Source organism: Takifugu flavidus, chromosome 19 (genome assembly GCF_003711565.1).
Source record: "Takifugu flavidus isolate HTHZ2018 chromosome 19, ASM371156v2, whole genome shotgun sequence".
Lineage (NCBI taxonomy): Eukaryota > Metazoa > Chordata > Actinopteri > Tetraodontiformes > Tetraodontidae > Takifugu > Takifugu flavidus.
The window spans coordinates 9,359,569-9,384,084 of record NC_079538.1 but is presented as its reverse complement, the minus strand read 5'-3'; the positions used below and the strand labels follow the sequence as shown (position 1 = coordinate 9,384,084).

Genomic DNA, 24,516 nt, shown 5'->3' with positions numbered 1-24,516 from the left:
TGGGTACACGTGTCATAAAGCTGCCATATCTGCTACCGTCATGGCTGCTCTGGAGTCAGAGTCTGCAGCATCTGAGTCGAAAGGACAGGTTACTTCACATCTTATCTGAAGCCCCCCCCTTGATGCTGTGATCCTGACATCCTGCGTATTGGATCACAGCAGCAGGGGTCTGCGTGCCGTCTTTATTTCCTGTCTCTTAAGGGAACTTGGTGACTCAATTACAAAGAGCGATGTAGTGAGGCAGCAGAAGTTAGTTGTGTTGCAGCTGGGCCACATAATGAGAATTTAGCATGAAAAGACAAATGCGTCGTAGCTGAACAGATGGTCTGGGTTTGAATATTCTTCTTTAGAAGCCAAGGTTTAAAAATGAGGACCTGCTTTTACTTTGGTGGGTGGCCCTATGGGATGTTTTAATAACTATCCCAAATCAAAGGGGTTGGCACATACACCTTTTTCTTTCCCAACACATTTTTGTTTGAACATGACTTATTGTGGGGTTGCTCGTGTGTGTGTGTGTGTGTGTGTGTGTGTGTGTGTGTGTGTCAGCTGTAGTGAAGACTGTTTAGATTATTGCTGATGGAAGAGGGGCCCCCAGAGGGCCTCAGTAATGGGCCGGGAGGCCTTTCACTCCTTCAATGGCTCGTTTGTGGGGGGTGTCGATGAGAACATAAAATGCAGTTTTATAGAAATCTCTTTCTCTCACTTTGTTACACACACACACACACACACACACACACACACACACACACACACACACATGGCAGCTCATTGTGGTGCCAGCTGAGCCCAGTGTGTGCAATAACAGCTGGTGTTGTCAAGTGCAAGCACAGCAGACTTGCCCTGACATGTGATTCACACATGGGTGGATGCACTCCTGTGATCTCCCCACACATGGGACGTGTGTCATAAGTATCCCCAATAGTTCAGAAATAGTGTTTTTATCCTATGTCGACACGGTGGGCAGATCAACAGCTATTTCAAATTAGCAGGAGTGTGAGACTGATCACAGCTTTCTCGCCATCTTCCATCTCGCCTGCTCTTTAACTGTGAAAATCCACTTCCCTGTGAAAAAAGAACCGCTCCAGTCCACCGGCAGGTTGGTTCTAACCCATTCCTCCTCTTCCTCCTCAGGTCAGCGTGTTGGAGCGCCAGGTGATAGATTTTCTGGGCTACCAGTGGGCTCCCATCCTCACCAACTTCCTGCACATCATCGTTGTCATTCTCGGCCTGTTCGGCACGATTCAGTTCAGGCCGCGATATGTCACCGGGGTGAGTTTGACGCGCACGCAGGCAAGATTCAAGTTGACTTCAAATTCCTGTGAGCTCTGTCAGAAATCTTGTTCGTGTGTTTTCTGTCCAAATGCAATGATCGATGGTCTGTCTCCGCAGTACGCAGCCTGGCTGGTGATGTGGATGACCTGGAACGTTTTCATCATCTGCTTTTACCTGGAGGTCGGAGATCTGTCCAGGGTAAGGAAGTATTTGTTTTAAGGCTTTCACAAAAGGGAGACCGGGGGACATCACAGAAACTACGGCCCTGTCTGCACCTTCTCGCCGCAGCACAAGGGTGTGACTTCAGATAGAGATCTGGGCTCCTCTAATTGACATATTGACTGAAAACAGTGAAGCACCAGAATTAGCTGTGGGGTTTTGGTCACTATCAGCCCTCATGAACCACTTACTGTTTCTCATAGATAATAGATGGCCTCACCCTCTGCATGTTTAATGGAAAAGTCCTGAAATTTTGTAAAAGTTTGTAGTTGTGATGGAGGTAAGGAAGCTGTTTAATGCTGCTTGTTCTAATTCCCGCTGGCGTTGGTCACTTAGACTATGAAATAAGACAGAAATAGTCTTCTCTTAGCTGCACTTAATTGTCTGTAGACAGAAAAGTAAAGGCAAATAGAACTCAATTAGCCTTTTGCATCAAAGCTAAATGCAGTTTCACATATAGCAACATTTCTGCCATTTACAGAAGATCTCACCGGGATTCATTTAGTCTAAAATAATATTCAGCTTTTTCTCTTTTTCACAAATCTGCTACCGGCTGATCTGCACACCGTGTTCCCTGCTAACACGCGGAGAGCTCAGCTTACTGTTTTTAGAACTTTCAGACAGAGAAATAGGATCTTCAGTGTTGCTTCTCAACCTGCATGTAGGCTTCAGGGTAATGTATCATAATTAGCCCGTGTTTGTCCTCGCTGACTGCTGACTGAAGGGGAATTGTTTGTGAATATATAGAGACGAGAGGAGGAACAGTAGAGACTGGAGGGGGAAACTGGTCTCTGGTGAGTGATGAGTTCAGTCAGAGGCTGAAGCAAACAAACACACAGCCTCTGTGCTTGTTGTGGCTTATTAGCTTACAAATGAAGCTCAGTAACTTATTGGTAGCATGTATTGGGTGGTAAACCTCACTGATCTATTGGGTGGTAAACCTCACTGATCCCCTGGTCAAAACTGTCTAATAATGCAATAATGTCTACATGGGTACAAGCACAGGTTGTTAAACACGTGAAAGTGGGAGGATCACTGATTATTTTTACATTATTTTTAAATACGAGCCTGCTTACACTTTGATTTGTCCTGGACCAGGTTTTCCAGGACCAGCAAAGAGGAGTTGTACTGTTCTAGAAATGTTCAAGCCTCTGCAGATTAACAAATCACCTTGTTACTGGGGGGATGGAAATGCAGTCCACAAGCTTCTGATTCAACAAAACACTGAGTAATGGCCTCCCTGTTATCGGCAGCATGCCGCTGAGGCTGGCTTTGTTCCTCGTCAGCTCCTCATCAACAAATCAGATCATTTTAGCTTGAATTTCATGTTATCGATTCAACTCAATTCAACTTCTTTAATCATCAGACAGAGACTGTGTCAGTAGCTCTTTACACATACAACAAACAAAATGCCACAGTTTAATCTGAAAATCTCTCTATTTCTGTGGTTTTTTCCCACTCTTAAATTATCTGATGATACACAAGCTGCAGAATCTGAATTTCAAAGTTAAATAATCAGATTAATGGTACTAAAGCGTACCAGTATATAAGAATATTATTATTTCAGGTTTATTTAGCAACAAGAGTGGAATAGCCGGTTAACATCTTTATCCACTACCTGCTGTCTAATCACATGCCGCAGATGTTGAACAGCTTGGTTTCATGACTAGAACGGCTTTCTTGAAACTCACTCAAGGGCAAATCATCCTTGACCCAGTTATTGAGCGAAGGAGGGGGGTCATAATTTCCGCCCACCCCTTTTCAGATTCGCCAGCTGTTATTTGGGAACAGATCTATCACCTGCCAAGGCTTATTTACTGACCTGAAGGGTATTATCACACCAGGCTGTGTATGGAACCAGTAGGGCTGCATCCGAGTCACAACAAACAGACTCCTGGAAACATAAAATAGCAAAGAAATATCTGCTCTGTATCTGATTTTTGGCAGGAAATTCGTGATTTTAAAGATTTCTCATTTTAAACCTGCACCTTTTCATGGAAAAGGACTAAAGAAAAGCAGAATAAATGCTGATTTTGCATCACATCGTTTTGTATTTGCAACTTCCTGAGACTGTTAGCATTAGCATTTAATAGCCACTTTTCATCATCCACTTATTAATGATTCAAAGAGCTTATTGATTAACTCTGCTGTCCTCAACTAGACACGGTTAACATTACGCAATGATATGGAATGCTGTCCCCAATGATGTGCATTGATTGTCGTGTTGAGCAGATAATCTGGTTTGCTGCAGCTGTCTCCATCTCTAGTGCTACAGCTAACATTAGCAGCTGCCTCAGCTCCGTCTGTGCCAAGAAGATAAACCTGAAGAGAAGAGCCGCTCGGTGATTCATTTCCCCTGCTTAGCCTTGATTTCGTTGTTCCCCCTGAACTGGGTTGGAATAACTCAGTGATACTAAAATCTATTAATCTTTTTTTGTTGCTTTCTGGTGTCAACTCCTCGTTTCTTGCTCCCTCTTTCACTCTCCCTGTGTGTTTCTCCTCTTCATCTCCTCTGTACTACCCTCCTCTCCCTCTAATCACCTCCTCATCCTTTCTTTTTTTGCAAAGCTCCAAATCCAAGCCTCATTCAACTTCTGCCTCACTCACTTCCACATTCACACATCCATTTCAGGCTCTCCTTTCCTCCATATTTATTTATTTTATCACACCCTTGATGCAGTTGTATGGTGGATTAAAGGTGAATATGCCGCAATATATGTTTGTCTATAATACCCCTTGTCTGGGGCAGCAGGTCAAAGGTCATAATGCATCAGATGCCACTCAGATTATGTCTAACCTACAAACTGTTCCTGAATAGTTTGTTGAGGGTTTAAAACTGAAGCCCTGAATCAGGAGATCAGGTAGATTTTGTCAATGGAACAGCTACAATATGAGTGACGGCTCCGATGAGGCACCATTAGTATCACTTCACAGAACGCTGAGTGTCGGCGTTGAGTCGGTGGTATTGTCCCACTCACACCTGCACTCAGTCAGTTACTCAACATTTGGTGAAAAAGTTTGGTTGACTGTGTAAAACCCATTTAATTCTCCAGGTAGTTTAACAGTTTTAGCAGAAATGAGATACTGGGGACTCCGATCGAGCTGCCTGGCTCATGTGAGCGCCACTTGTGACTCCTAGGAAGCCACACTTCTCCTGAATGTGTCGGGGATTTGTGTGTTTTCTGTTTTAGTATTAAGGGACTAAACATTTGGTCTTTTTTTTGACGAGACTGCTTGATAAATCATCCCAGTCATGTTACAGCATTTTTACCTTCTACCCTGCCTTGGATGGGATTTTCTATCTAGTGTGTATCTCCCATCTTTATTGCCCCAGAGGCAAGATAAGGTGTGCAACCTGGTTTGCCAGTAATTTCAGCTTCCCCCAGAGATTCCTGCCTTATAGCAGTCAGCTCCCCCAAACCCCCCAACCCCCCCAACCCCGTCAGTCACTCTTTCGCTATCTAATACAGCAGCAATAGCATGAAATTATTATTTCTAAGATTTCAGATGTGACACTCCTGATAGGTTTGGAGAAGAGCCCGGGGAGAGAGACCTGCCACCATGTTGCATACGCTCGCATTCCCATATTCAGCTCTCTCTTTCTCACACGCACACACAGACGCACACATAGAGAGCTGTCAGTAGGCCACTGTGGCATATGAAAGATGCAGCCACCCTCTGGGTGTTAGATGATGCACAGATACAGACGCACACCACACTCAGCTGTCACTCATTCACCGAGGAGGTGGGGTGCTGTGTAGGAGTGTTATCAACTTATTCCACATGCGCTTTTGCATACAGCACGTGTCCAAGTGTGCGACTCTGAGTGTGCGCGTCCTGTTTGTGTCTATCTTTTTACACTGCGAGCCTTGTAAAAAAGAGCGAATCTGCCATTTATTTTATCAGCCAGGGAAACAAAAAATGGGGTGGCGCACACTGGGATACGAGTGCACAACCAGCCCAGTGTTCTAGCCATCAGTTTTCAACACACAAACAGAGGTGTGATGGACAGAATTGTAACAGAAGGGAAAATGATGAGATGAGAGATAAAAGGGAAACTTGGAGTAAAGAGAAACGGGAGGAACTGAAACTAAAAGAGATTGAGGGTAGAGAGGACACAAATTGGGGCTGCACAGAGAGACAGAGGTTCATACCAATCCTCCTTTCTTTTTAGCTGAATGTTGACAGTGATGAGTAAGAGACCCTGCTCTGCTCTTCTTCCAGGACCTTCTCAGACAGAGGAGAAACAGCAGAACAGCACAGCGCTGTAAGATTTCAGGCAGCATGCGATTGGTTGAAACCACCTTATACTTTTGCTCTGTTCGTTACATCCACATGGGTTCAGACATTCTATTTTTATTACCACTCCTTTGTGTAGACATAAAGATTTATTAAAGCTCTGGCGTATGACTGTTGTGGCTCATGTGTTTCTCAAAAGACCTAATTAACCCATTCAAGGCGTAAATTAGCCTCCGCCTTCTTTATGCAGCTGTGGAACCCATCTGGCACATACGTTGGTACTCGCTCATAATTGGCCCTGAAAGAAGAAAGGAGGACGAAATGCTCATGTCGAGGTATTTGCCTGAGGATGGTAATGGCCTAGGAGTGGTTAAGGTCAGGCCTGAGATCTGTTAAATTTTCCACACATCGCTTCACATGCATGTGAAATCTGTAACCCCCCCCCCCCAACCAATCTGATAGGGACAGAAGTGCTTTAGGCATTCTGGGTTAAGGCCTGAACTGAGACCCATGGGAAATCACAGCAAAACAATATACAGTGATGCACCGTGACTGATGATATTGGGGTGAAATAGAAGCTGTTGGACACACAGAGAGAATGATGGAAATATAGAGTACGTTGCAGGTGGAGGCTGTGTTTAATAGACTGAATAATTGACTTTAGAAGGAAGGAATCTCAGGCTGTGGCTTCTGTGTTTTCTTTGGTAGGTTTTTTGAAAGGGAAGAGAAGGCAAAAAAAAACGCTTCTACATCTGTTTTTTTTTGTGCCTTTGCCACATTTTTCTAATTGTCAGTGTTGAAATAGAATCATTTTTTCACAAGCGGTTTTTGTTTTAATTTTTAGTTTCATACTGAGCTGCTTTTGTCCTTATTTTGAGTCTAAATTGCCTTCATGTTTCAAGTAGTCCTGAAAGCACATTACTTGTTGTTGATCATCAGCTCCTTTGGAGGAAATGCCATCTCTCCCCCCTCCCCTTTGTCTCTCCCTCTCTTGGGAGACAAAGACAAAGGAAAACAGAGAAGTGGAAAATGAAGGGTAAATTCAGAGAAGGGGGGAGAGCAGGGCGAGGAAGAGGAGGAAGAGGAAGAGGTCAAGAGAAAGGCACCCGAAAAAACAGATGTGGTTCAATGAAGCAGCACTAGCTCACAGCTGGAGACAAAGACCCGAGAACATGAGTGATTGATCCTCAACCAAACTAGAAGATGTGGGTGTGCGAGCTAGACAGAGAGAGAGAGAGAGAGACTATGACAAACTGAGGTTAGAGAGTGAGAGAGACAGAAGAAATGGAATTTACTTGCAGATCCACACACATAATCATCTTCCACAGATCCTCAATCTGATTCACATATTAATCCAGCCGGTATTTCTGTTTGAGGTTACAAGCTCAATCTCCAATCCCTCCCAGTGCAGATTAGGATCTGAACATTATGCTGCAGCTCTGATGCTGAATGAATTCCAGAATATAACATCAATGCATTGGTACCGGGAAGCCATTTCATTCTTTTCCACTGGCAGGTGACTTAAGGTCTGCCTCAGATCCTTTGTGCAGGATGTCAATCTGTTACATACATGTAATTAATACGATCAGTAAAGAATGGGTGTTTTCTTTGATACCAGTCCTCATTCTTTATTTTACATGCTGAGACCTCACTGAAAAGAACTTTTATATCCATCAAAATATATTCTTTTCCCTGAAATAAGAGAATATTTCATAATTAGTCCCTCTTTTTTCACGAGGAAGATGCCAAATTTGGCTATTCACTGATAATTACTTCTGTGTTTGTGTGTTTATTTGAGGGGACTCATTAGAAACTCAATTATAGAGACTGCAGTGAAATTATGCCCACACACACACGCACACACACACACACACACACACACACACGCACACCAGAGAGAGACAGGGAGCCATGAATGGGAAAAAAATATTTTAAAAAATGAGGTGAAGGGGAGAGAGACAGCTCAAAAGAAAGGAGGGGATGAGTGATAGATGAATGGAGAGAGACGACAGAGAGAAGTGAGAGAGAAATTTAGAGATTTCACTCATTAGGAATGGCAGTAAACAAGAAGCGAGGACATTAATCTGAGCTTTGCGCTAATGAGGCATTTGCTCATTATGCAAAAAAGAGGGTGAAAGAAGAGAGGGCACAATGAATGATAGTGGGGGTGGAGAGATGAGGGGTGATAGATGTTCATGTAGGGGGAAGAGAAGCGGGACAGGTGAAGTACGAGTATGTTGGTCGCATCAAATCTGCTTACTGTCTCCAGCAAGTTTATGAAAGTTGGCGTCCAAACTTTCCAGGACTGAAATTGGTCCAGGGGGCCAAGCGCTAAAGCACAACATAAGAAGTCCATTTCAGCCTTGACAGCGGGATCTCCTCTTCTTCATCTTCAATCATCATCTGTGCTTGAAGATCCAAAGCTGAGTCTCCACCCTCTCTCTGCCCTCATCCCTCTCCCTCCTTTCTCGCCGCCTGTGTTCAGATCCAGCCAGAATGATCCCAGATGATTGGAAGCAAGAGACTGAGACTTAATTTTAGTCCTAGAAAAAACCCTCTCAGATGTCAGGGTGACGTAATGCTTTTCATCTAATTTGCTTATGATCTGATGCTGATGTCGACTCCCTGTCCCCTCTCAGGATTCTGACCTCGTCTTGACCTTCAACCTGTCCATGCATCGCTCCTGGTGGATGGAGAACGGCCCAGGGTGCAGGGTGACGCCAATCAGCCCTCCCCCGTCTTGGGCACCCGAGGACCACAGATATATATCTATATCTGGCTGTTTGATGGATTTCCAGTTCATCGAGGTGGCTCACTCCTCGCTGCAGATCCTCCTGGCTGTAAGTGTTTGAGCTCCTCTAAATGGTTCTCACTCGCAGGCCCGTTGTAGGTGCTCAGCTTATATATCAGCATTAGGAGATTCCTGTCATTAATCTGGATTTATGGAGTAGTTATGACTGTAGGGGGCAATTATGCTCATCTCAGTGTGGTTCACATGAGACTCTTGAATATGGGATGTTTTAAAGTTTTGAATCAGGGTTTTTAATCAAATGATTTGCCCTTTTTGGGCTAAACCAACCTGGTTTTGATGGCTAGCCAGCATTTGACAAAACATTTGATACTTTTATATTCTTCTACGAGCAGTAAATTCTGAGGAGGAGGAATGTTTAAAATGCTAACATTTGTCTGTTGAGGTAGGTTAATGTTGCCAATTTTAGGATACTATTTTAGCTTCTATTAAGTTAAAGCACCCTCATCGTTGTTGAATAATTTATGTATATTCCATCAGAGCTGGGTTCTCTATCCCAGTTTTGCCTTCCTCTTCCTGTCTCTGCCAAATGCTCTCTGCATTTCTTCTCCTCCACTGTCAAATTGCGATTACAAGCCGGATCAAAGAAGGCAGCACAGAGGAGATGTAAAGGCTGCGAATGAATGATGCGCTAGCAGAGATGTAGGTAGCGAGGCAAACAAACCAGTGCTTTAATACGAGCACCTGCGCCCTTCCATCATCAGGAAAGGGAGAGAGGGTAGTGGAGTGGTGCAACCTCCTCCCCTGGGTTGGCAGGGCCGTCGCTGTCCCGCTGCCCCTCGCGGTGAGCTCCCTGTCAATCGATGACGGTGCTTATAGTGTGGCCGACCGCCAAGCCGACATGTAGCCGGCTGCTGCAATTAATGGGTGGAAACACTGTCATGCTCGGCTGTTGCGCAGACGCAACAGACTGGACCGTCCGCTGGCTGACCGTCCGCTGGCTGACCGTCCGCTGGCTCCACTGTCATTGGTGAACCACTAGCGTGGTTTTACTGGGGAACTGGTACTTAGCAGCTCCGACTGGTTTGCTGCCTGTTTCATGGTTACCTGGCGTCCATTTTGAAATTCGTAAATGGCTGACGTTTCAGCCTTTTCATCACGCCGTGTTTGCCTCCGTTTGGTTCGTTTGCTTGCTGTGTGATTTTTAGTTCTTGATGGTAACAGTCAAAACCGTTAAAGAAGCGCTCATGTTAATATTGTTGCTTAGTCTTGTGGCAGACATATATACAGTATATAAGTGTCGGCCAGGGGCACAACTGGTCGGCCATCGCCATGGTAACTAAAGGGGAGAATGAGAAGCTTGTTCAGGGTGAGGTTTATCAAGCATAAACAATCTCTAACAGAGATATAAGAGGCCGGTTAAAGAGGGGCAGCTGACAGTAAACCTTTTATCACATCTGGAAGGCTTTTTTTCCCCAACCTAATCAACCTCCTGCTAACAGACTGATTAGTTATCAGCTGATCTGATGTCGGTCAGAAAGGACACGCTGCACTTTTTTTTAATCACTCAAGCGTTTCATCTCAGCGGAGTCGGGCCAGCAGCTCTGTGCCAGTAACAATGCTTCGTGGACGCAGGCCCCGACCTCACTGAGCTCATTCTGTGTCGAGTTTCCAGCTTCCTTTGCCGCTACATGAAACGGTTGAATTTGTCTCTCCACAAAAACACGGGACACGTGGGTATTTCTTCACACTTTGGTGCACAGATCTAAGCTTCGGCTTGACTTCTCAAGGGAGAAGGATTGTTGACAGATTGTGTCATTACAGCTTTTTTTCCCAGCTTTTCGCTACTTGCTAATAGCACAAGGGGAAAAACACTCTTCACACGCACACAACCACGCATGCACACATAAACACACATCTAAGGTGAGGCTTCCAGCTGCCTGTTTGTTTTAACATGCCAGCAAGTACACAATGATTAGTCATTAATAGGGTTTTAAAGCCGACTACAGGAACCAATCAGCGCAATCACCTACTGTTGTTGTTGTTGTCTCTTATCCATTTATCCATTTATATTTGGGGTGGAAGTCACGTGAACGTCCCTGCTCTGCACACAGTTGAATAATCCTGATACCAAAATGTCATGATGAAAATTATCATCAAGCTATGCTGCTTGTTTGCACGCAGCATCTATTAGCAAGGACTCAACAGTTTACAGACAGAATATACACCGATTATTAGATACGCAGTGGTAATGAACAGCATCTCCCCAGAGGTAATATGTTTTCATTCCTGAGGACCTTAGGCTGGCACAGTCAACGTACCTCATCCAAAGCTGTTTGTAAAGCTGGGTAACGGCCTTTTCTCACTCCACATCATCAAATGAACCTCGGTGAGATAATGAGTGAGACAGAGCTGGTTCCCCTTCTCTGAATCATCAAATAGAATCATTTTCTGAAGGTTTTTGTGTGTTTGACACTGATGATGCCAAAATGAGCTGAATTTCTACTATCTGCTGCACTGCCTGTAATTTTAGCCAGCAGTGCAATAATTTTAAAGTCCCCACCCCAACCATAAGGAGCTAATATTTATGGTGTGGAAGAAAACTAGAAGAGTGTCCTGGGTTGCTCATTTTGAAAGTGAAATAGACTCATTAGCATATAAAGTGTATGATTATTTTCATCTTTCCTGCCTATATTGAATGTGACGTTGTTGTTGTTGTGTGCGTACACGGATGATGTTTGGGGTCAAAATGTATTCATGAAAAGCAGCAGATTTGTTTTCAAATTATTCACAGATTGGGATCTTTCAGGACTGAGACTAATGAGAAATAAGCGTGAATCAGTCAAGCCTTCCATTGTATTTTAGAGCGCTGATATATAAAACAAAACTCTATTAATTCAACCACATTTGAGGTTACATGTGACTACAAGTGTTAATATAAAGAATTTCTAATAGAGAAGCAATGACCAGACGGTGAGAGGCCACTATAGGAGTGTAGCGATTGAAAGGGTCGGGTAAGGATACGGGTTTATATCTAGCTGTTGCATTCAATATTCCCAAATTTGGTGTCAATTGAGAAAATCCTGTTGGATTATTTGATATTTTAGTGGTGGCACCATGAACCAAAACAGAGCATGTAGTCAATTAGCTGACTAAGTTGTGTGCAAGCTTTATTAATAACTCACAGCCCAGCAGAGGTGTGCAACTATTTGCATGCAACACGTGGCTAAAAATTACAGGATAACGAGTGCATGAGGAGGAATCTGCAAAGCCACACGCCAGTGGGAAGTCTGATAACTGCAGCAGAGTTTATCAATGTGCACTTTAGAGCGTGCAGTACTAATATTTTTATCCTCGATTCATTAAAATACATAATGGAGTTGGGAATAATGCATACATGATGATTAAACTATGATGAGAATAAACTGATGCATTTTTGGGATCGAAACCAGGTTTAAAGTGAATTTAAGCGACGCACAACTCTGGTAATTAAGCGCTCTGACTCCAGTTGATTGAAGGCCCAACCAGACGGGAGCTGCTTATTTTTATTTGTCTTTCATAATTCATATTTTGCCGCTGCTAGTCGCGTACGCTGCAAGAAAAACAGCCCAAACACATTAAAATGAAAGTGATCTGTCACACTTATTGTTTGCGGCACGTGGTGATTTTATTTTTGCCTGGCTGACGAAGCCTTCTCATCTCGCCGAATAAAGCGACCACACGGCTGCTCGAGCGGTCGTCTTAGCGCGGGAATTGATCCAATCCGGTAAAGGTGACATGTGCGGCGTGGTGGAATCTGTCTGCGGCGCAGGCGGCTCTCTCGTTAGAGATTAATACCTTTTCTCCCCACTGACTCGAACATCCAATACAAATGAGATTATCGCACAGAGGAGATAACGGCGCCACAATTAAAATGGCTCCCAAATATTCAGATAGTTGCGGGGGGTGAAAACCGAACGTGAAAGAATTAATTATAAGTCAGATTGATGCCATGATCTCCTGGACTCTTTGTCTTGCACCTTTTTGGCAAACCCGGAGGGAGGCCAGGGTGTGGCGCCAGCGCTTCCCTCCTCCTCGCCGCCGCCGCTGGTGGGGGGCGAGCTGCGTCGCCGGGTGACCGACCTTTAAGTGTCCACCTGGTGGCATCTGTTGGGCTTCATTCATTTTGGAAATGTCCTCATCGGAGCGGATCGACATTCGGCTAATGTCTCCCAGTCCTCCTCTCAGAACTTCAGGTGTTTTCAAAATATCATTTAAGGGCTCATTTGGGCCAATTAGGGGAGAATTAGGATCCACCGACCTTTTTATCTCAGGTGCTGATGATTAAACACTGACTTGAATAAATCTAAATGTGCTGATTTGGCATTTTGGCCGTTCGTGGATTATATAAAAAAAAGTGCATTTAATTGGATTTCGATTAAACGGTTTGGACGGGTGAAAAATGAGCCAAGAAATGACTCATTAAGCTTTGATGTAGATCCAAGATCTTTATTTTCAGGGGACTGCACCCTCCATTACCCTCTTGCACCTGCAATGACGACGACCTTGATAGTTCCAGTGGGTCAGATTTGGCGGCATCTACTGGCCGTAATTGAATACCTGTCCCCAGCCGCCTCCCTTTTGAGGGCTCCACTATCTCATTTCCACTCGTCACACTGAACATCTTCCAGGTTTGATGTCTAGGTAAACCCTAATCCACGGATAAAAGGTTGGGAGCGGCGTCTGCCCGAGGAGCGCTTGCTCGAATCGAATGCATCCAAAATGCCGAGAGACGCTTCAAAGCAGGAAACGTTTACAGCAAACTGCGAGTAAAAGGGAAGAAATGAGTGCGGCTACATCCCCTCATACCTCCGCACTTTCATCTTTATTGATACGCCGTTAATAATTCATCAGCTTATCATAACTTTCAGGCTGCGTTAAGTGGATTTGTTGATAGAAAAACAACAGTTGAGGCGGCTGAAATAGTGAATGCCATTAAATATTCATCGACCAATAGATGACAGCACACAAAATTAAAATTTTAATAATTCAAGGGACAATTAAAGCAACTAAGCAATTATTATTCATCATTAAACGTGACCGGGACAAACAAACAAGACTTAGCAGGTGATGCTAAATAAATAAACCCGGCAATATTTGAAATGAAAATAGGAAAAACTTTGTGAAAGTGTCTATAAATCAGCATCGGGAGCACTTTGGGTCCTGTAGAAATGTTCCAGTTAACTGAAAAGTCCAAATGGCGCCGACTCAAACCTGCAGAACTCCGACTATAAATAACACGTCAGACGTCTGTGGAAAATATTGGCTTTTTCTGGCCTTCTTTGCATCGCCGGGCGATATAATCAGCCTTATTGTAAGCAGGATATGATGGACACATGCGGCAACAGCAACAACTTGAGTTTCCAGAATATTAACAGGATATTGATGTGCAGAGATGCGCACCGTCTCTCGGTTGATCAAATGGGTTGGGTTGCAGGGTGCTGAGTGCACCCAGTAGTCATTTTCAGAGGCAATGAGCCTGCAGAAGACAGAGCGGGTTCAGTCGTTATCACCAGTGACAGAATACACCACAAACCTCCACGCACCTCTTTAACAACGCTTCCACTTAATTGTGGTTGAAGTGGGTCCAAACACTAAATCAGTTCAGCTGGAAAGGCGTCGGAGAGCAGGCAGCCTGAGGTCACGTTCGAAATTCCACACGATCACGTCTTGTTAAAGTGCCGTCAGTTTTGGTGAAGACTTGGATTTGAAGTTTTGGCCTCTTTTGGCACTTTTTTAATGCTCCCCTCTGACCCCTCTGTTGATTTTCTCACCAGCGCTGCAGAGAAAAAAAGACTTTTCCATCTTAAATCCACCGACCAGTATTGAATTTGGTACAGCGAGGGGGGATAATGAGGAAATTGTCATGTGTAGGAAGAGAGAAAGGAAGAAGGAGGGAGCGGTCCTTTTGGGGTTGATCATTATTTAGACTAAATGAGGTCGAGACCTTGAGATATACGCTGAATCTCAAATTGCTCACACTTGCAGCAGGCCCCCGTGTGTTTACACGTCCTTGCAGCTGATGGAATGTCAGCCAGGTCTGTGTCTTCTTTACACACTTATGGACTTGTTTGAAGAATAAAGCCGGTTATTTTCAGTTTCATATGTTGCCTGAGAGTTTATCTTGACACGTAATCCTCCGTCCGTCCCTGCTGCATTCGTGGCTCCCACTTCCATCGCTGCAAGGGTATTAAGACGTTAACACACCTCACTGCCTCCTTGCTCCAATCAGACATTTTTTGATTGTCGCCTTGGAAACAGAAAGCCAATAGGACAGGGGACCAGAGAGCGAAGGTAGTGTTCTGATGTGGACAGTTTCCTCACTGTCCAAATGCTGCAAACACACACACACACACATGTGCATTTAACATTTACAGCACATGCACAACAATAAATAAATAAATACAAACAGCAACACATCATTATTTTTCCAGGGGTTCCATATTTTTCCAGGGTTGTTAATGCATCAGGCGCAGCCTTACGCGGGCAACATCTCTGCGTTTTGCTACAACAAAAGCTCTGTCGGAGTGGGTGGCCGTGTGTGGGCTTCAATCTGGCGGTGGCAGCAAAATAGGGAACTATCTGCCCGAGCATCGTGTTAGAAAAGCAGAAGAATTAGCTGAAAAGTCAATTTCGGTGATCGATATCGGACTGATGTGATCCCTCACTAACGGCAGTCTCTTCACGCTTTTGTGAGAGGATTTCTCTTATTAACAGGATATCTCTAAAACGGAAAGTCTAGCGCAACCTTGCATTCGTCATTGAAGGTGTGTGCGCTTGCTTGTGTGTGTCCATCGTCTCTATAGCTCTATTTTGGTGAGTAAAGCGGCACAAAATAGAGCGCCGTTCTGCTCCACTTACACGAACACCTGTTTTATCTCTTCCAGCTATCAGTTTGGGGCCTGCGCTTCTACTGTTATAGCTGTCTGTCCTCTCCATACCTGTCTACCTCTTCATCTGTCCACCGACATAAAGCAGTAATCAAAGCTCTGTCTTTGTCTCCAGTTGATGGGGTTTATCTACGCCTGCTATGTGGTCAAGCTCATTTCAGAAGAGGAGGACAGCTGTAAGTACACGGTCACACATGCATGTACACATTTCGGCTTTCTGCAGCTGCGTGAGCATTTGCTACGCTGCCCTTTGTCACCTTTCTAGCTTTATAGTCTCCCTGCAGTGCTGTAGGATCTGTAGAGAAGCTATAGCAGCTATTTGTGGGCCGATGCTGTACTGTGGTGGCATGAAGACGCGGGCTGGAGTTAGCCTTTATATAAAGCTTCCTAGTTTAACTTGGCTGACATACAGTTGCACAGTTTTCCTTTTTACCCTGTAAAAGCTTCCCCAATGACCTGATCAAACTTTGCATGGCCTGCGTGTTTGTCTGGACTCTTGGAAACTACCGAACAGTTGCGCCAACAGTCGCGTGAAGCCTACTGTTAAAGCTGTGGCTCTAATCATAAAAAAAAGTCAATTTGAAGAGTTAATTTAGTGACTTAAAGACTGTACAGGTGGTTGTGGTTCTTCTATGCCTCTTGTTCTTCTATTGACCTCTAGATTCAACCTATAGTGCATACCACAGTAAAAGATAGAGAAGAGGGATAAGAAAACTAAATCATCCTTTCATATATAATTGGCCCATAATAAATCTTTCATATATAATTCCTTTGGTTTTCAAACAGTCCATATAAATAAAGTTTAGGTTTTTAATCCAACAGACTTGTACTTGCACATGAAATGCTAATGCTAATTGGGTTAAAAGAGGCCATTAACCAGAGGCCATGGGTTTAGGTATTCCATTAAAGCAGCCAGAGCTTTTCAGAATCAATACTGAAGCATGTCTTATTCAACAGTAAATTAAGGATGCTGTTTGATTGGACATAAATATTGAGAGTGAAATTAATGGGGGCTGCAGCAGAGGGAAGCGTATGAAAGCAAAGAACTCAGACGTTTTCCTGCCTTCTTCTCTGCCCAAAGCAAATTAGAGATTGAATTGATGAGTCTGAGTGATTTCTGTCTGTGAGCTTCTCTTTTAGTGGAGTGTAATTATGCTTCACTGGATCCTTTTTTTTAACATTGTAGCGAGCATAGCAATGACAGGAAACATGATATACCACTCACCTGGCTAATTAGTGATATTGTTTGGCATGTCAGCGATGCATATTCTCCTGCTCTGTGGGTGGCAGATGAAAATAATAATTTTTGACTAGCCAGGACAGTAGTGAAGTTGTTATGTCATGTTTTCACTGCAATTTAATCTGATTGAAGGAGAGGGTAAATCAATTTTGAAGCATCTGTATAAGGTTACTTGTGGTGAAACAAGCGTGCGGTGGGAATTTCAAAATAAAAGCATGCTTTAAAGATGTCGAGGGAGATTGCTTTTCACTTATTCAAAATTGCCCTGTTCGGGTAGAGTATTTGTGGTCTAATGTCCAACATTCCAAAATGATAATCAGATTTTAGCAACATTTGTGAGAAAAAAATAATAACAGCCGCGTGGGCTCTTTGCTGTCTTTTTTCCAGGAGCATCAAATTTGATTAAATCACACTCTCATTTTCCACACAACAAAAAAGCTTATTTTTTTCCCCTACCGATTGCACAACCTTAATGGACTCGCTGCTGATAAATGTACTGGAGATGGGTGTGCTTGTTTGATACTTTGGTGTTTCCACTGTGGGAAGAACTCTATGCTAATGCGCTCAGGGAGACTAAACAATAATCAGGGCGCTTTGTTCGCAAATGCGCCTTGGGTGAAGAAGCTAATGCTCACAGAGGACCGATGAAGATTTTGGGCTGCTAAGAATGCTAATTACTCTGATAATTATTCCGTGTGTGTATGTGTGTGCGTGGTTGTATGTTGGGGGTTATTAATCATAATAATCAGTGTTATCAGTCTGGCAGCTACTGTCGGACAAACACTAATCAAATGCATCAGTCTCTGCCTACTGTAAGTGGAAGTGTTTAGCATCATTTTGTGAGCAGAAGCCATTAAACACCACCATAATTTGAATTATGTGCATAAAATTGGATTGCAGATATTCTTGAGGTTCCTCCTCTGAGTGCAAACCCTGCATGACTAACAGAGCAGGATCTTTAAACTGGGCCGCCTCAGATTGATAGGCAGCACGCTCAGTTGCAGGCTCCATTTCCTCTCGTGTTCGAAGGGTCGCACATGGGAGAGGCTCTGCTCTGAGTGTTTGACTGCAACATGAATCAGCAGACTCCTGTGCCGCTCACAGGGAGCCGCTCCGCCACTGGGGGGATCCGGGACAGATCGCCGTATTGAGCCGAGCGTCCACAAAACGTTGCAGTTGCAGGAACTGAGCAGATTAACAAAGATCGCCTGTTCTGCCACACGCATATGGACAGACGGGCGGCTGTGTGTAGGCTCACGGCTGAGACCTGTTGCTGTGTTGTGAATTTTTGAAAGAGAAAACCCACATGAGGACAGTGAGCAGGACCCACACGCTTGGATAACTCTGTTCACTGTACTTAAGAAAAGGAAAAGTCTGACAACAAATCAGCATTTCAGATATTCAGACATGAAACTGCTATGAAAACAATCTAAACTTAGCTACTGTCTATCAAGGCATCATCTCTTTAAGAGACTGCTCTTCTGCTGCCTGTGGAAAGCCACCACATGCTGGCAGCTGCTGAAGGTCTGTGCAATTATTCAAGGTAAATTAAGAGTTACCGGTAAGTACATTCTTAAGGCCTAAATACACTGCTCCATAAGACCTCCTAAAAATAGCATTGCAGGGTTTTTTTTATTATTCTTTTTTGTTACAATTGAGGGTTAACATGAAGTGGTTTTGTGCTCCCAAAGCAGATTAGCTGTGCAAAAAGCAGCAGTAAACTTGTTTTGTGTGTTTCTCTCACAGAATGTCCTTAATGAGACTTCTGTAGGTGTAAGAGTGCTAGTGCAGTGAATCATGCACGGTGGGAGGCTCCCAGCTGGTCATCATAAAAGCCGAATGATTCCTCTGAATGGTGCTGTGTTTGTGCAGTTGATTTTATAGGAGGATTTGACTCCTACGGTTACCAGGGGCCTCAGAAGACCTCCCATCTTCAACTACAGCCCATGTACATGTAAGTATATCACTGCTTACTTTATATTCACATCTATATATAAACATTGCTGATGTTTTTCATCAGAAACCCACATTGAGAGGTTTAAAGAGGGTGAAGAAAATGCAAATTTATGCAAAATCTGCAGTTAAATTTGTGCCTGAGCACAGGCGAGAAAAGAGGTAGAAAGGTTCTAAGGAGAAAAAATGTGGATTAAATCAAACCGAGGATGATACTTGGTGATACTATGGTGCTGAAGGATCACAACTCTGAGGGTCATTTTCCACCTATCGCGTTAGCTGTGACTCAAACATGCCGCAGTGTTTGTACAATGCAGGCGACGATTCCAGGATCTTCAGCGCAAATTAGCGTCATGAAGGCTTCTTACTGAGAACATTCTGACCAAAATATTCTAATCCTGGTCATGTGACACTTCCTGACAGCATAAATAATAACGGTGGGGGTGAATAAAGCAGCCTGCCAGAACCATATTATACCAGGAGGCTGCTGATTTAACATTTATACTCCATCTTTTTTGAACTGTGAATATTTTGTACACCTTGTACAACTGTATCTAGTGAACTCCTCTGCTTATTTATATTACATAGCCTGGCAGAATATTTTTACATAATGACTATTAAACTCATATGCATCATCTCTCCTAAGTCAATCACGCTAAACACCAGGAAACTCTAAATTCCCCCATCAGTTCAGTGTTTGCATCTCATCCTGTCCAATGTAGCTTGAGGCCATTGATGATTCCGATGACAGGTGCAGGTGCTGAATCAGCACAATAATTTACCCAGATTTCACCTGTGATCAGTGCTGCAGTGCTTTCATCACTCTCCTCACAAGTGGCAAATAGGTGCTCCGCTGTGAAAGTTTCAGAAGCTGTTTTATAATTAGTTCTCAGACTGGGAGCAGAGTGAGAGGGACGGCCTGCTGTTGCTTTTCGCACGCCGAACTCTAGTTTATGTGGCTTTTTCTTAAGTCTGAAAGCACAGGTCAGAGTCCTTCAGCTATTCCTGGACTGGAGAGCCAAAACAATGGCGTGAAATGAACTAGAGACGGTCAGACAGCTCCAAATTCATCTCACTGTCTCACTTTGTCAAGTGGCACGCAAAAGCTACGCTGCTTAAAAACAACAATAGATGATATTGGAGACTCCAACGCAGAAGACAAGTGATCAATAACTGAGCCTAAGCAAACCAGAGCGAGGAAAGAAAGAGGAAAAATGGAGTTGAAGAGCAACAGGAGATAAAAAATAAAGTGTCAACCATGAAACAGGAATAAAGCGAACGCAATAAAAGGCTGTTCTGTAGTTTTATGTGTCCCCCGTGGACACCATAACCCAGATCATAAATCTTCAACCCCGGTAGAAGCCACAGAATAACACACGGGAGACCGTGGAGCACCGGTGTGCATACGTGCACGTGCACATACATGCACATGCACATGCATGCGCATCAACATAAACAACACATGCACACAAAACCTTCGGCCATTAAAACCGCTGATGGACATCTTCCAAATAAATGTGCACATGCACACAAACGCACACACACACGTGCACACATGCACACATGAACATTATCAATATGTTATCATTATTCCACAGCTGTTGCTGTGTTTATTGTCTCTGGCTTGTAAAACCATTGAGGAAGCATCTCCTATCCCAGTGGAATTGCTTTGCAAAATACACACCACAAATATCACACACACACACACACACACGCGCGCGCGCGCACACACACACACACACACACACACACAAAGCTGGGAATTAGGTGTTTAACAGTTGAAAACTGAGGTAGATTCTGTTGTACAGAAATACAGAGAGGTTCTATCTAACGTTACATGTTCTTTAATTAATTAATTAATTAATTCTTTAATGAGATAATCAGCTTGATTAATTGAGTGGTCTAAGCTGCTGTGTCCGTAATAGTGTTACACCAAATTTGTATTCCAGGATGCTTCTTAAACTGAAGCTTTTTTTTACTGTTTTGTTGCTGATTGGTGTGAAAGCACTGTGTACACCGGTCTCCACTAGATATCCTGTAAAACATTACAATCTACACTGTAATTCAGTCTTTTCACCAAGTGAATCATTTCAAAGATCAGAGAATGATCAAGCAAATGCACCACCATGAATTTCATCATTTCTCCTGAAGCTTTTAATCTTTACTCTTCTCAGTTCTCACAATATACAGAACACAATCGACAGTTTCACCATCTTGCATGAGGGCTCTTTGTATGTTTCTTCTGAGGCTGTGTTTGCTTTTATCATGTCTCTGTTAATGAGTTGGAGAGTAATAGAGGTGGAGGAATGTAAAAAAAACATTTGCTCATATTTTTACATGAAACAGGAGGCTTGATTACTGTTTTACAGAACCCCTCTCTTCTTCTCTTAATGCAGGTCAAAGTAAACCTGGGAGTTGAACCAAGAGCACTGCCTTACCGAGTCCCTCTGCTTAATATCCTCGACTAGTCCAAATGGCTTTTAACAAAATAACAATGACTGCACTGTCACGAGGTACTTAGAGATTCTGACTTTCAGCCTAAAGAGCCACATTAGTTGCTTTTCCTGTTGGGCTCTCTGCAGTTTTTATTGGGTCTATTCCTGGGGAAATAGTGACCTCGTGTGGTTAAAGACAGTCACTGCAGGGGCCCCTACAGCATCAGCGGCGTTTTGGGTCTTGTGAAAGAAAACGCTCCTCCTGTGATGTGAGCATCTACATTAAAAAGGAAACCAAAGAGGCCCAGACTCATTGGTAATATACTGACAAATGTCCTGATGGATTGAATTTACCCTCCCTAACTTCTGGATGTCTTTGAGACATTGGGATGTAGATGTACACAGCGGCTCAGCCATCCCTGGAGCTGTTTTCTCTTCGTGCCTGACTGTCTAGACTTCTGCAGAATGTCATTTTCTGATTTTTTGGTTTTTATTGCAAACAGTGTCAAAGCAAACATGGAAGTGGCAGGTTGGATTGAAGCAGGTATATATCAAACACTTTTTAAATTCAGCTTTTAATGGTAGAATGTTGAAGACCAGTGTGACACCTTCATACAGGGATTACATATGTGAATTTACACAGGCATACATCAAACACTCGTTCAACAGTTTTTATACTGATGTGAATCTTAATGTTTACAGTAGAGGGCAAATATGGCAGCACTAAAAGCCTGATCCGCTGACAGAGTTTCTATCTGCCTGCCCTCTGAAAGGGTATGAGGTGTTTTCTGCTGTATTGAGTTGTTGGAGATGTGTTGTTTGGTGTGTCTAAATATGATGTCTTCCGTCAAGGACATGCTAGCAGAGGTAGATTTTAATAAGTGAGGTCAGTCAACAGCTTCCCATCCACTTCCCCCCATTTATGCCTCTCAGTGTGCAACTTCAGCCCCTTTACACATTTATCAGGATTACTTTTTTTTTTTTTAAATGAGGAGAAACCTGCTCTCATAAAAATGACACAAGATTGACCAAAAATCTTTCACGGGCGAAAAGACGCAGCCACGGCACTAATGACAATCACAGCCAGTTGTTAACCTGGACCTGGAATATGGCTCTTTTAAACCAGACCCGCAGAGGAGCCTCTGAATTTCAAGGTTTTTTTTTTTTTTTTTTTTTTTTGAAGATATCATTTTCACTGGAGTAGGAAGAAGTGCCAGAGGAATCTTCAGCCCTCACTCCACAGACAAGGACAAACATGCCAGAGAAATGCCAGGATATTAGCACCTCATTGCACACATTTTGACATAAAGTGCCAACTGTTTCATCACACGAATATCTGCAGAGCTGGTTTGTGCGCACCAGACTCAGACCAGTCTTATTCTGGATGCAAAAAAAAAAAGAAGTGAGATTTCCAGAAACGTGACTGCAGATGTACTCGTGGTGCAGCCACCAGAACAAACCCACCAGGCCTTTTCTGTGGGTGCAAACGCTGGCTTCTCAAGGTGGGATGGACATTTTCCCTGCACGGAAATGATGGTTATATCCACCTTCTGTCAGTTCTCCTCATCGTTTGTGGCAAAATGGCGTGGGTTACGTTCAGAGCCGCCGCCCTGTGTGTCTCCGGGCGAGGAGAGAAACACCATTCTCTGTTTGCATGAGTTGTTTCTAAAATGTTGCGTATTTAATCTCATGCTGCGTGTCACTAACTAGCTAAAAACAGGAACTGTTTTTGTTCGTTGAATGCGCCTCAACTCTCTTCAAATGTGAACTTTGTGATTTTTCTATGACAACAGTCTGAAATGTCCGCAGAATAAGCGAGTAAAATAGCTACCATGACAGAAAATGTAAAATGACAAAGTGTAACTTCTAGACGTTTTTTAATCACGTGGCCGTGTTTACTGTTTTTTCTAGTTGACTACTAATGTATGATGTTGTGTAAAAGTGGTAATACTGTGTTATATTTCTTTAAGATGTACAGTGTATTTGAAATGAGCTAGTGAGAGGAGGAGGGAGGAAAGAGAATTAGTTGCACTATAGTCTGCTCTTTTTACATTTAGCCTCCATCAGGACTGGAGACTCACTGACATTCTAGCACATTGTTAATTAGATTGCATTAATTTATGTTCAAATTACCAACTGATGCCACAGAGTTTGTGATAATAAAGGAAATTATGGCTGTTAAAGTGTCTTTTTTTTTTAAACCTGTCATTACAGAAGCTAATGCTGTGAAACTTTCATGGAGGTTTAACTTTAAAAATACAGTTGGTGGTCTTATTTTTGTTATTTCTATTTGTGACCTTAGTTCTGGTGTGTGCGTGTGTGTCTGGTGTGTGCGTGCGTGCGTGCGTGCGTGCGTGTGTGTGTGCGTGTGTGTGGAGGGCTTTTACTGGAGTCACTGAGTCATCGTATCTCTTCAGGCGGTGGTGAACTGGACAACATGAACCCAGACCCCGGGCTGCTGCATATCCAAATCAGCCATAACATGGTCATTAGTTTGAACTCAAACACTTCATATTCTATAACTCCTCACCTTCAGAGTCCTGTGGTAACTCAGGCTTTGGTTACGTCAACAGAATGATCTAACATCTACAAACCTTTGTAAAAACTGGTATTGTGAATTTTACCTTCAGGCATTATATCACATGACATACAGTATATACACTGAACTCTGACCATAGGAATTGTATTACTGTAAATTATATGAATCCCCAGCCCTAAATACACCATAAAAGTAAATTCTACATTCACATAGGATTGTTTTTGGAATCCAGGTGATGCTCAGAAATGTGTCACATTTCCTTTGTCATTTATCTGCATTCTTTCTGTGGTTCTGGGTCGGTTTGTTAACGTTCAACACTGACTGCAGCCTTCTCTGTTGGTTTAACTTCTCTTTTCATGATAGTTTACAACAGGAGACTGAGTGTACATAAACTAGACAGTACAAAATAAACCTGACAGTGGAGAACAAGAGTCTGTATTTGGTCATTCTTCACCTCTCTTTTTTAAAATTGTCATTTACTGTGATACAATTCTTTAAATAGCCCACTTGAGTATATTTGATTTGGTCTGTTGGGAATAAAAGCTGTAGTAAATCTATTATAAATCCAGGTTTCCTCACTTGTCACACTCAATTATGTAACCAAAGACACATTTCTACGGTGAAACTTGTGAAAAGTAAACCTGACAAAAGCTGGAATGTTCTTCCTTCCACATATCAGTCTACATTAGCGGCCTGTGTTTGCTCAGTTGTCATGGAGATGTTAGGCTGTCTTACCTTACTTGACTTTTGTTCATGTGATAACAGGTGAGATGTCACTGTCACAATAGGGAAATTGGTTTACAAGTCAGATGTTGCTCGAAAATGTTGATTGTAAGTAGTTTGTTGAAATTTCTAACAATTAAACCTGCAGAATCACAACATGGTTATACTTTTCCAGATGAATAAAAAGCAAGAGCAGCATAGAGTACCCAGAAGCTCAT

At 43.1% G+C, this 24,516-nt stretch overlaps 1 protein-coding gene across 2 annotated transcripts in view; it reads left to right on the top strand.

Annotated features, from left to right (window-relative positions):
* The window catches only part of nkain2 (sodium/potassium transporting ATPase interacting 2), a 43,937-nt gene extending 19,931 nt beyond the window's left edge, over window positions 1-24,006 (top strand). Inside the window, exons 2-7 of one of the 2 annotated variants that reach the window (XM_057016120.1) lie at window positions 1,132-1,269; window positions 1,390-1,470; window positions 8,370-8,570; window positions 15,524-15,584; window positions 18,521-18,602; window positions 20,998-24,006. In XM_057016120.1, the coding sequence (XP_056872100.1) occupies window positions 1,132-1,269; window positions 1,390-1,470; window positions 8,370-8,570; window positions 15,524-15,584; window positions 18,521-18,602; window positions 20,998-21,007 (573 nt within the window). In that variant the 3' untranslated portion in view covers window positions 21,008-24,006. Of the gene's footprint in view, window positions 1-1,131; window positions 1,270-1,389; window positions 1,471-8,369; window positions 8,571-15,523; window positions 15,585-18,520; window positions 18,607-20,997 lie in introns of those variants that run through there. The other variant, XM_057016121.1, reaches the window with a different exon arrangement.
* The last annotated feature ends 510 nt before the right edge of the window (window positions 24,007-24,516 follow it).